Source organism: Nycticebus coucang, chromosome 8, assembly GCF_027406575.1.
Source record: "Nycticebus coucang isolate mNycCou1 chromosome 8, mNycCou1.pri, whole genome shotgun sequence".
Classification (NCBI taxonomy): domain Eukaryota; kingdom Metazoa; phylum Chordata; class Mammalia; order Primates; family Lorisidae; genus Nycticebus; species Nycticebus coucang.
In genome coordinates, this window is record NC_069787.1 from 122,236,429 (window position 1) to 122,250,177 (window position 13,749).

At 40.3% G+C, this 13,749-nt stretch overlaps 1 protein-coding gene across 1 annotated transcript in view; it reads right to left on the reverse strand.

Moving 5' to 3' along the window:
- The window catches only part of PLCH1 (phospholipase C eta 1), a 261,607-nt gene that overhangs the window by 121,385 nt on the left and 126,473 nt on the right, over positions 1 to 13,749 (reverse strand). The window contains exons 3-4 of the mRNA XM_053600541.1: positions 4,727 to 4,873; positions 2,149 to 2,392 (exon numbers count right to left, since the gene is read on the reverse strand). Of these exons, the coding sequence (XP_053456516.1) occupies positions 2,149 to 2,392; positions 4,727 to 4,873 (391 nt within the window). The remainder of the gene's footprint in view (positions 1 to 2,148; positions 2,393 to 4,726; positions 4,874 to 13,749) is intronic.

Consider the following 13,749-nt stretch of genomic DNA (forward strand, 5'->3'; position numbering starts at 1 on the left):
TTACTCCCTTTACAACATTTGAATATAACTAGCCCAACTCTTTCAATTTCAATTTTTCCTCATGCACTTCAGTCAGGACCTCGTTACACATGCCACCTGGAAGTTGAAGAGCAACCAGACCAAAGGAAAAAATAACTAAAGAATCAAAAGGGTAAAAGATCTGGGCCATTTGCTAATAGGTCCCTGAATATCATTTTTGAGCTTTCTGGGCACACAGCACCAATGTGATGAGCTCCATTTCTTTTGCCTGTGGACACTTCTCTGTGCCCCACAAAGTATTTGGATGGAGTTCAAAGAAGTGGTGAAATAAGTCCAATGACAGCAAGATTTTTAGCCTTTAATTCTGTAATTCTTTACCAAAGCCTCTCAAAGACTTCTCCAGAGAAGTCACAGCCATGCCCTAAGTCTGAGAATCCTCCACAGGAATGGGCCTGTGTCAGGAAGGTCTTTAGCACCAACACGTAAACTGGCCTTAACAATCGGTCAGAAGACATGGGACTGGCAAGGCAGAAACAGGGGGTTTCAAACCTGGAAGTACACGCTAGTCCTAACTCTACTGCTAACCTGAGCCTGTGATAATGAGTCCCTCATGTCACCTCTTGGAGCCTTTGCTTCTTCATTTGCAATGTCAGGGAGCACAATTTTTAACCTTCAAATCTGTTCTAAATGAATCCTTCTTATTGTTTAAAACACTTTTAAGACAGTTTCTGCCACTTGCACCAGACAGCATTCTTACTGATCAAACATTTTTGCTTTTTTTATTTTTTAGCAAATGTTAAAGAGTTATAAACCAAAGGAAAAGATTAAAGCATAGAAAAATCAGTTCCTGTGTTTGTTTTTGCTCATTTATGAATCCCAGTTGCCTTTATCTGCATACTGTGAATATTGACAAAAACATCACGACTCATCAACTCAGATGTTCATGCTGTCAAGATCCTTTCAAGGGCTGAATATTTCCATTCTGCTCCAACAATGCCCTGTGTGATGGATTCTAGCTAGAGTAGCACAAATTCATCATTGACTCCTGAAAAACCTCAAGGCACACATCCCAACGACAGCAAGGAAGTAGGACTACGCCCAACGTAAATATGGGGCACCTGTATTCTAAGGCCATTGCAAATGTGAAGAAGGAAACCAAAGCAGTCAACTAGCCTGACACCCTCACTCTCCAGATAAGGAAATTGAGGTCAGAAGGGCCTCGCCACATGCCCAGCTTCATCCCAGCTGGAAGGATGCCTTCAGACCAAGCGCATTAATCGTTTTCCTCGCCAGCACTGCAGGACCCCGAGAATGGGTTTAATCAAGAATGAGACTTAGATTCCAGTTGCTCAAGCAATTTAGGGAGGGTAAATGTTATTAAATAAAAAATCATTTCCCCTGGAGTATCAGTCAGTTCAGTTTCCAAACTGTAAGTTAAAAAGAGAGATAAAAAGCAGGAAGAAGCTTGGTGCTTGGTACATATTTGGAACTCATAAAGTATTTGCTGAACTAAACCAACTTTATAACAAAATAGGATTTTCTATGAACCAAATTAGTGCTTTCCCAGTTACAGTTAATGAGCACTCCAATAATAAATAAAAAAGGCAATGATATTTAATGGGCACTCATCTCTCTCGGGAAACTAGGCCATATTTGAAGATCTCTCAGATTGTGGAGTGGATTCAGTCTCTTAAGAATTCTGCTCCCAGCGGGGCACAGTGGCTCACACCTGTAATCCTAGCACTCTGGGAGGCTGAGGCAGGTGGATTGCCTGAGCTCAGGATTTCGAGACCAGCCTGAAGAAGAGCAAGACCTCATCTCTAAAAATAGCCGGGGTTGTGGTGGGCATCTACAGTCGCAGCTACTCGGGAAGCTGAGGCAAGAGGATCACTTGAGCCCTGAGTTTGAGGTTAATGTGAGCTAGGACACCATGCCACTCTACCCAGGATGACGTAATGACACTCTGTGTCAAAGAAAAAAGAATTCTGCTCCTGAGTTCATACAAACTAAAATTTCCATAAGTTCATATATTCAATTACTTGGGGTGGAAGTGAAGGGAGGAGAGAAATGAAGAAAGAGACAGGAAGCAAAATCACGTGAACAAACAAAGCACACACACCACTGCGCACGCTGCACACACAGATCAAAATAAAATCCCAGGAAGGATATTGGTCATGGGTCCTCTGCCTTTTGGCCAGGGAGTCTTCATCACTGATGCCGGCCATCAGGTACTTGAGGCCTGTGATCCAGGTACGGGCCTCCTCGGGGTTGGAGGTGATAAGGTCCAGGGACTCCATGTGGTTGCCATGGTAGATGGTGAAGCAGCAGCTGGGGTCAAAGTTCCCCTCAGCTTGTCTGTGGAATATTTCGGACTGCCGGCCCTCGGTGACTTTGTAAATGGAATCGATAAGTACTGCGAGGGAAGCAAGAGACGTGGTTACAGTGCAGGTGAGATACAGACAGAGATTAAGAAATGAGAAACACAGACCATTTCAAATGTTAAAAGTACGTAGGAAAACATTTATTATCTGTGAGTTGTGACTTTTAAGTCTAAATGTGTCTTTCTTTTATTTCAGGTTACTATGAGGGTAGAAATGATTAGGTTACACGATTTGCATTTGTTAGGTAAAGTTCAAGTTGAGGTTGAGCCCTTCACCCAGGGGGTGTGCTGTAGACGCTGACATTGTGCCTATTGGGAAGAACTTCCCAGGCTTCCTCCCTCCTCCCCTCTCCCTCCTCCCTCCCCTGAATTGAATGGTGCTTTTCTCTCGTGTGGGCATGCGATTGTTTATGTATTGGTTTCATATTAGTATCGCATACATTGCATACTAGCCTTTCCTTTCTTGTGATACACTTTACTAAGAAGAATGTTCCACAGCTTTTCTTATTTCTGCTAGAAATCTGTCTGAGCAGTCTGGACAATGTCTTCCCCAGGCAGTGATTCAGGATATATTGAAATTTATAGCAAAAAGATACGCCCTATAAAGCAAGAAGACTGGTAGAAAAGGAAGCTAAGGAATATGTCAAACTTATAGTTACACATTTATGAAAGGAAAAACATAGAAAGACCTAGGGCCAACTTTGGTATTTTACAACATACGAGGACCGTCCTGAAAGTATCCAGTCACATAATACGAAAAACAGAGGGCAGGCATGGGGGCTCACGCCTGTAATCCCAGCAGTCTGGGAGGGCAAGGCAGGAGGATTGCTTGAGCTCAGCAGTTCAAGACGAGCCCATGCAAGGGTGAGACCCCTTCTGTACTGAAAACAGAAAAATTAGCCAGGTGCCTATAGTCTCAGCTACTGGGAAGGCTAAGTCAGGAGGATCACCTGAACCCAGAGTCTGAAGTTGCTGTGAGCTGGCTGATGCCATGGCGTTCTAGGCTGGGGCAACAGAGTGAGACAAAGAAAGAAAAAGAGAAAAATAGAGACATGAGTGGCTGGATACTTTCTGGACAGACCTTGTACAGGATAAGATTGAAAGTAAAATAATCTACTATGGCCGAATAGCCCAGCTACACATGCCTGGCACCACTGGAGAGGATGCTGTGGGGTCTGATGTGAAGGCACAGCAGAGCTTGGAGAAGCCAAGAGGAAGAAAGTCATGCCTGGAGGGACACAGAGCCACACAGGAACATAAAGCCCCCACCGGGATGTCGATTAGACCATGTATGCCAGATGGCAAAGCTCAGAAAATAATGGGAGCTAAAACTGGAAAGGCAGACCAAGGCTGGATTGCAGAGTAGCTGGAGCAACAGACAGAGATTGGTATGGGTATTATTTAGGTAATAGAGGCAAGGTTTGGATCAGAGAAGCACTGGCAAGAAGGATAACTTCAGACTAAAATATTATTTGTTTGTTTTTAAGTATAAATCAGAAGTTTAGCCTATACTATCGCTTGCCCATATACCACCATCTACCATTATATGGCAACTAAAGTTTATGTTCCTGTGTGGCTCTTCCTCTCGGCTCTCTTTTCGGCTTTATTGTCAGGGTCCCAATTTTCTTCTGGTATCCACTCATTCCCCACCTGGCTTGCACAGAAATGAGCCTATGCTCAGCCCCAGGTAGACCCTGGGATTTGCATCAGTGGCACCCCAAGTTCTCAGGTCTCTAAACTTGGGCTCCCTGGCTCCCAGGCCTTTGTACTCAGACTGAGCTGCACTGCCAGCTCTCATGGCTCTCCAGCTGGGAGATGGCCCATCATGTGCTTCTTAGCTTCCGGAGACAAGTGAGTCCATTTCCCTAAGAAATCCCCGCTCAGATTTCCACCTATTCATCTATCTATCCATATATCCTGTTGGTTTTGTTTTTCTGAGAAAGAAGTTTTAACTAGGAGTCAGATCAAAACTATTTTATGTGATATCATTAAAACCACATTAATTTCTTAATCACTTAACTGTGCTCAGAATATGGTGATACACTCTAAAGCCCATAAGATTTAGGACGTCTGTCATCTTTTATAGGAAAACAAAAGGTCTCAGTCTGTAAAACCATATATCTATCCCAACTGTAAAAAGGAAAGCTCATCATGTCATTGACGCAGGTAAAATATCAGCATTTACAGTATTCATAGAAAAGAAAACTTTCATGGAATTAAATGCCCCAATGACGGCCATCACTGACCCCAGATGGGCTAACCCCAGACCATGCAAAGTATGAAAGTTCCACAGATCAGAAGCTTTCACAGAGCCGTCCACTCTAACCCTGGTGTGACTATGTCAAAGAATTCAAAGGTTGGTTTTACTTTTTGCCTTCTCGCTCTTCCTAGACGGTCGCCATCGGAGGCGCGTGCGGTGCTCATCCAGGTAAAAGAGCCGGACGAGCCCTTTGGTCCCACGCTTCAGTTTGATCATCTGCGTCCCCGACTGCATTACACTCATGCATCTTTCAACTGCAAAAGAGATTAGACAAAACACAATCAGCTGTCACATGAGGCACCTGCATACACGTGTCCAGGCCTGACAATCAAATAAAACCTCCGATTCATCCCCTCAAAGACTCGACCGACCAAAAGACAAATTTGGTAGAAGTAATCTGAAAAGAGAGTTAAGAAATTTATTCATCAACCTAAAGTCAGTAAGAAGCTTTACTGACAGAAATAAAAATTCTATTCCAGGTAGACAAAGCATTACCGTTTCACTGGGCTATGTTTTGCTCTGATCTTTTTTTTTTTTCTTTTTTTTTGGTATGAAATGTTGACCATTTGATATTTAGCTTTATCTTCTTAAAGCAAGTTCTCAGACATGTTAAATCCTATGAGATTTTGTATAGCCAGTTGTAAAACCATCTTATAACAATGCTTTAAAATGCAATCAACAGACATAAGAATTGGCAAAATGCTGACAATTGTTGGATTATGGTTATTTGAGGGTTCATGGTATATATTTGTGTATGTTTTGAAAATTGCTAAATAAATATTCTTTAAATGTGATCAATAAACTCAAATTTTCACAATTGAACATGAAACTTTTGCTGATGCGCTAAACTGCTAAGATTTTCCATCTAGAGGAATAACTTGGCAACTAAAGTTAGGTAATATCCAAATCACTTATGGTTTATATTAAAGCTGTCATTTAAATCCACTCTGCTTTGAGATGACCCTTGTTGGAAGTAGACATCTGTCATTTTTGCCTGTTTCCCTTATGTGGTTACAGCGTACCTCCTTTTCCTTTGGAGACACTCCGCTCCCATTTTACATGCCTCTGGTGGCCTGTCAATCATCCCAGCTAAGGAGCAGGCACCTGAATTATGCTTAGAGCAAAGGGGACTCCCTCGTGAGCAACATAAATCCTGAGCAGACCATTAAATGAAAATAGAATGGGGCCATTTCAACAACTGAGATGTTCTTGGTTCTCCATCCTAAGATGCATCAGTTGTCACAATGCTTATTCTTCCTGAGACTGACAAATGTTTCCATTTTTCTCTGGATTCAGGAAGTAATACAACACCCCACCACATACTCTTTTGTATTATATCTGACAGAAGTAGCTTTTGTTCACAAAGATCACCCACTAATACATAGGCACACCTATAACCATTAAAGAACTCGAAATACCTAGCTTTGAGTGCACAACAGATAAAAGAAGCATGGTAAACATACTTTAACAACAGCAGACTTCAGCTTTTTTAGCTAAGCATTTTGTCTTTACTAGGAAAGATAATCTCATCCGACAGTTTAACATTCTATGCACAAGGTACCCAATTTTTGACACCGCAAGTACCACTGGACATAGGATACCCATTACAGTTAACGTCAACATAATCAACCTCCACAATCTACTCCATGAAGAACCTTTCCTTCCCCTAAAAAACATCAAAAAATTAAGTAGCGTTTCAGGATTTGATACTTCAAGGAAAGTAAAGTATAGATTGCTTTTACTCATTCTATCTGACATGTCGAATACCCAAGTAATAAAAATATTGCTTAAGAAAACACACGAACTTAAAATGTTTAATATACAAAACTAAATTTGAGATTTGGTTTCACACGAGACAGTAAATTCATTTAGGCAATTATAGCTATGATTTGAATTCTCAACAGCCACACTAACCATTTCACAGAGGTGACTAGAGGATGACCAGATAATAGAATATCAGTATATGACAGCAAAACCATCAAGTCAAATCAATGAAGCCAAAACTCCCCAAAAAACCTACTAGAACTTCACTGATCAGTGACAATAGGTTACATCAATAAACAAACAGATGTTGGCCAGGCACTGTGGCTCAGGCCTATAATCCTAGCACTCTGGGAGGCCGGAGCAGGTAGATTGCTTGAGCTCAGGAGTTTAAGACCAGCCTGAGCAAGAGTAAGAACCCATCTTTACTAGAAATGAAAAACTGAGGCACTTTAAGGTTATGGGGGGGGAGCAGAAAGAGGGACGGAGGGAGGGGGTGGGGCCTTGGTGTGTGTCACACTTTATGGGGGCAAGACATGATTGCAAGAGGGACTTTACCTAACAATTGCAATCAGTGTAACCTGGCTTATTGTACCCTCAATGAATCCCCAACAATAAAAAAAAAAAAAAAAATTCTCACAAAGCAAAAAAAAAAACTGAGGCAAGAGGATCACTTGAGCCCAAGAGTTTGAGGTTGCTGTGAGCTATGATGCCCCAGCACTCTACCAAGGGCAACAAAGTGAGACTCTGTCTCAAAAAATAAAATAAAATAAAATAAATAAACAAAAAGATGTTTACAGAGCAACTCCTTGTTCCAAGCATAGGATTATGTCATGAGGATACCTTGTCTTTGTCCCTAAAGGGTTTAAATTTTAAGAGAATGATCTAAAAAGATGTATATTAATGGTAATTTGGAGCTATGGTTATGGGCACAGCCTGGATTTTGCCAGGGCTAGAATTCAACTGTCCAGCTGTATGACTTGGGCAAATTATTTAATGTTGCTATACCTCCTATTCCTTATCTATAAAGCGGGCTAAATATAGTATTTATCACTGGATGAATTAATTTAAGTATTAAAAACAGTGTCTTGCACATCCTAAACATGATAAATAGTTATCTGTTATAAGCTCAAGGTCTATAATCCCAAAATTCATTGAAGTCCTAACACCAAGGTGATGGAATTTAGAGGTGAGGCCTTTGGGGGTGATTAGGTTTAGATGAGGTCTTAAGAGTGAGGTTCCCCATTAGCCGGGCGTTGTGGCGGGCGCCTGTAGTCCCAGCTACTCGGGAGGCTGAGGCAGGAGAATCACCTAGGCCCAGGAGTTGGAGGTTGCTGTGAGCTGTGTGAGGCCATGGCACTCTACCGAGGGCCATAAAGTGACTCTGTCTCTACAAAAAAAAAAAAAGAGTGAGGTTCCCCATAATGGAGTGTGCTGTGTCCCCCATCACCCACTTCTCTCTCTGTTTGTCGCGTGAGGGTATAACGGGAAGGCAGCCATCTGCAAGTCAAGAAAAGAGCCCTCACCAGGAACAAATAGGTTGAGATCTTGGGCTTCTCATCCTCCAGCACTGTCAGAAATAAATGTGTATTGTTTAGGACATCTAATTAATGGTATCTTGTTACAACAACCTCAACTGAGACACTATCATAGTTTTATTATTCTTGAAATCTTTAAAAATACTTCCCAAGTCACAAGTACAGAACGAAATATTATGGGCACACTCACAACTTTGATTCAAATGGTGCAAAAGCAATTTATGCAACCAAAACATTTGTGGTCCTATAATATTCTGATTAAAAAAGAGAGAGAGATTCCATACAAGGCCACAGAAAAGAAGACTAGGGTAGGCTGGCATGTGGAGAAATGTAGTAATGAGAGTATCAGTGAAGACCTGGGAATAGGAAGTGGTAAGAGTATGAACAGAAAAAAAAGAAAAGATGAGCCTCACCATTGGAAGAGTGACTAAAAAGGGAATTGACAGGGTATGTGAGATTTTGATTTTGATCCACTGTCAGTGAGAGAGTCACAAGACATGTCTAGGCAAATGATGGGCTGGATACAAGATGTGACTGAGCAAGATGTCTCTGTGGGAAGAGAAAATAAAATAAATTGTTCAACCTGAGTGGAGAACTGAATTAACTGCAGCCTCAGGGATCCAGCAGCGAGGCTCACCTGCGTACCTGGCACAGCCTCCTCTGCTCTGTGCACCTGTCCCTTCTCTCCCCTTCCCTTTCCCAGCTCCTCTTCCTTTCCCTAAAAAGGAACTGCCATGGCTGTCGTAGCTCAACCTTTCAACAGGAAAAGCACAGAGATATAAAAATGGAATTGGTCACTAGAGCTAATAAACGCCACCTATCATTTAGCAAGCATCAACCAGAAAACCCCAAATATTTCAGAAGGTGGGATCCAATCCCTATTGAGTGTGTTCACACAATATACTACATGCACTTGGCAGAGTCAGAGCATAAAAGAATATGCTGCTTAAATTGTTTCTGTAGCCGCCTTATGCTTTGTCCCTCATTCCTCCCTGTCACACAGAAGATCCATTTGATCACTCAAATTCAAAAATCAGGTCCGGTCTTGACAGTCATCTAACCCACGTCTTCCTTCTCCAAACCTGAGAGTAAACAATCCCTTCTAGAGCTAACCAGAGAAGCATCCTCAATCATTCTTTGCAACTCATTCCAGTGGATAAAAGTCACCAATGATGGAGACAAAATATCCTTCCAGTCTCACATAAATCATGTTCTGTGTCAGCATAAGCCAATTTCTTCATGTTCAGCTTCCAGTAGAAATGGCTAACAGCGGGAAAACCATTCTCCACCCATGCCCCACTGGTAGATTCCACAGAAGAGAGTCAGAAAGGCAAGTAAATACGGGGAGAGTTCCAGTGGATTGAAGTAACCTCACCACACACATCTCCAGGGTTGAAGGTTCCCTGAGAAAAGTTTGCAAATGCGGGTTACAAATTCACGCAGCTGCCATAATATGCATAATCCCTTTGATTCCACATTCTCCTTTGTGGTAGCGTTAGTATTTCTAGAAAACAAGTTTATTTGGATACAGTGCGGCAACATACAAGAATATTAAGGGAAGGATACCTACCAGCCCCACACAAAAAACAAATATTGCTCTTGTCTGTTATGTTCCAGACCTTCCACATGTATACAAATTCGTTGCACAGGTTGAAATCAGGATATTTAGGCCATCTGGCACTCTGCTTTTTTCATTTGTATTATAACAGCTTTCCTTATTTCTACACAGTGTTAATAATTATCATTTTAATGGCTGCCTAAGAGAGCAGCATCAATATTTAAAGAGTAGAACAGATGAAAGGAAGGCTATATTCCTAACTTTATTACATAATTAGTGTTTTAAAACTCTTAACAGAGTCTCATTTGTGAAATGAAAGGTATAAAAAAGTGGCCTCCAAAGTCCTTTAGAATTCAACTCTTTAAAAGGATTAAATCGATCCTTGCTGCCACAGTTTTAAATAAGCAAATTTCTAATTCACTAAATTCCCCTAATAAAAAAATGCTGTTAAAAAAAAAAAAGAGAACACTCCTGATTTGAAGTAACTTAATAGAAAGTATGTATCATTTGAGGGAAGATTCCCAAATCTCCACTGAGTTTACAGAAGGTTTAATTCTTCAAGCCATATTTGGGGTATTTGTTTTTATTTTTTCGGTGGTGGAGGCTCTTTTTATTCTTTAACTGATGAAGTAAAACAGCATCTTCAAGCCATATTCAAATCAGAGATAATCAATTTCTTTTAGGGATGTCACATTTTGCCACCTGATACTGACTTTTTACAACAGCATTAATTGAGGGAGAATTTATATGCAATAAAATTCGCCTGTTTAAAATGTATAATTCAACGACTTCATGTATTTACAGAGCTGTGTGCCTTTCCGTCATCACTCACACCCAGTTCCAGTTACTCCCCATTTTCACCTGCAATCCTGGACAACCGCTAACCCACTTCTTGTCTCCACAGATGGGCCCTTCCTGGATTATTCATATACAGGAAACCGTACAATAGGCAGGCTTTTGTGCCTGGCCTCCTTCACTTAGCAAAATGTTTTCCATGTTCCTATGACAATTGTGTTGCTTGTTGTCTTTTGTTCCTTCCCCCAGCTCCCCCACATCATATTAAACTCTTCTGCTGCCACTTGGAAGAAAAATGATGCTGAACAGGAGACTGGGTTGAAGAAAATAATGTGTACATACACACAGTGCGGTACTGTGTGAGTATTAACAGATAACAAGGGAGAGGTCTGTGACCTGCTAGGGAGTAATTTCCAGGAGACATCAATAAGCATAAGCATACTATATATGCTTATTTATATTAAATAAGCTAAATTTATTTATTTATATAAATAAGCATTTATTATATATGCTAATAAGATAGCTTATTTACATAAATAAATATATATAGTATGCTATCTTGTGTAAAAAAAAGGATGAGAATTATAATAACGCACAAATATCTTCTTATCATTACAAAAAGAAATATAAGGATAAACCAAAAAACAATGAAGTTGATTACCTATAAAAGTGAGAGAGAATAGACTAGAAAGGATAAGAAAGGGAATGAGAACTCTCTTTGTACCCTATATATTTAAAATTAAATCAAAAAGAATAGAAAGAGGAACAAAAAACAGAAAGTGATACAGTCACAAGTCACTTAATGTTGGGATGCATGCTGAGAAATGTGTTCTTAGGCGATGTGTGACATCGTGCTTACACAAACCTAGCCGGGACGGCCTACTGCATACTCAAGTACAATGTGTCTTACCACTCTGAGGCTACAAACGTGTACAGCCTGTTATTGTGCTAAATATTATGTGCAGCTATAACGCAGCTGTAAGTATGTGTGTCTCTAAACACAGAAAAGTTACAGTAAAAATATGGAATTGTTTCATAGGATGACTATTGTATCTGTGATCTGCAGTCGATCAAAATGCCGTTATGCCGTCGTTTTGACTGTTAACATATAGCAATCTACACACACACATCTGTATTTGTGTGTTTACATTTTCACATATACCTGTGTATAGTTCCTAGTTCTGTCCTTTGAAGGGACCATGAGACAAAAGCAATTTTTGTAGAAATAAGCACATTTGGGGCCTTGATCATTCTCTGTTCCAAAGGTCACCTTGGATAGATTGAGATAGATTTTCATACACAAGGTCATGACCATGCCCAGGTTAAGGTCATACAAAGATACCACTTGCACCTTACTGTGAGCAAGTGTATTCTGGAACACTGGTCGCTAAATTGTGTATCAGCAGACACACACACACGGAGTCCACAAAGTCCCTTTGCAAGGGAATCTTTTCAGCAAAAAGGTACATGAAAAATGTGAATTGATTTTTTGCCAGCTTCTACAGATTAGAGTAAATCTGGATAACTAAAAGAGATTAGCTTCTGAAAACAATTTCATTTCTATGTGGAAAAAGTCCCAAATGATACACAGGTAATGTTTCTCAAAAAAGAAGGAAAGGGAGATTTCCTAAAACCAGGAGAGCAAAAATGAAGGGTATGTTTGTTGAATTCTCAGCACAAACGACACACCTATTTGGGGGCTTGGTACGTACATAGTGGTTTCTGAGAGGTCTAGTTTATGGGCACTACTGCTGGGTAAATGGTGTCTGTCCACAGTTTCAGAGGTACAGGGCAGGGAAAGAGTTCTAGTTCAAACTCTGTCACGAACTAAATGTGTGAACCTCAGAAGGTCATAAAATAGCCTACTCTCCTCCACAGAAAAAGATATTTTCCTTGATGTTCTATGAGTTTATAAAACAGCTGATCCAGCTTTCCTAAATTGTATTTTACCTTCCAACAAGGCAAAATTCTAGTTCTTCGGAAAGTCTTTTAGAACAATTTTAAAGAAAAAAAACTTATTAACATATAGACATGAATTTCTAAAATATTCTTTATAAAAAATAAAACTGCTCTTTGGAGGGAATGGCTTCACTTGAAAAGCTATTCCTTGCCAGCAGCAGAGCCGTAGAGTCAAATCACATCAGCTTATGGATAAACGTCCTCACAAAGGAGGATGGAGAACGCCGCCCTTATTAAGTCCTGATTCTGTCCACGGAGGAATAAACAGTGTGGCCCTCATTGATTTTTTTTTTTTTCATTGCCTAAATCATTCCTGCGGAAAAGATAAGATTATTTGAAAGGCTTAAAAAAAAAAAAACCTAATTGGTTAGCAGTACCATTCTGAAATTTGTTTGCAAACCTTACACCCACATAGTCAATATATTTACAAAGTTTGTAAATACATATGAGGGGGTTTAGGTCAAAGAAAGGGTGAAAGGCATTAACCAGGGATCTCTTAAATGTCAGGCCTTTTCTCCAATGCATTAAAGCCTTCACAACGATTCTTTCTGTCCTGTAATTGTCAGCCCTGGGAAACAAATAAAATACTAAGAATTCATAATAATGTAGTTTTTTTTGTTTTATTTAATGTTATCGTATGGGGAGGAGGGATAGAAATGAATCTTAAAATCCTAAATGTAGCTCCATATAATATGTAAAGAGTTTTCTACTGAAAACAAGTAGATCTGAAATGACAGTGTGAGCACCATTCCACAATACGGGTTGTAATAAGCAATATTGTCTTTAAAAGGCCAACATACCCTGTTCCAGCCTTTATTCAGTGACATGGCACTGCATTGTACTGAATATCTGGAAGTAAGATTCTCAAATTACAATAAACATTGGCCTTTATTTATAGAAAATATTATCTAACAAGGATTTTTCATGGTCCTCCATCCTGGCTGTACCTTAAAATCACTTGGGGACCTTCTAAAAGGTGATGATGAGACAGCAGCAACACATGCCAATTAGATCAGAATTTCCTAGGGGGGGACAGGTTTGCTTGCTGAAGCTTCCCAGGGATTCTATTGGGCATCCAGAATTAAGACTGTTGATGGATGTTATCTCACTTATTCCTCAGAGTAGCTCTTCAAATTAGAGACAGTTAATCCCCCTCATTCTAGAATGGATGAAACAGACTCAGAGAGGTGAGGAATTGGCTGAGATCACACAGGTGGAACATGGCAGAGCCAGGCGGTGAGTCCCCAGACAGCACTCCCTCTTTTTCACTACGTGTGATGCCCCCTGCAAGTCCTTCCAGGCCCTTGACCGGCTTGACACTGATGAGTCCACTAAGCCATCTTGACAGGATAAAGATAAGGAATCAGGTTTATTGATTCCTAAGATCCTTTCTATCAGAGACCCTTTCTAGGAGTCTATAGTATATCAGGTCTAGGTTTTAGAAACTTTATGTATAACAGTGATACTAACTCATGGGAATAAGAAGTATGTGAAAATTAACAATGAAATAGGGCTTGGG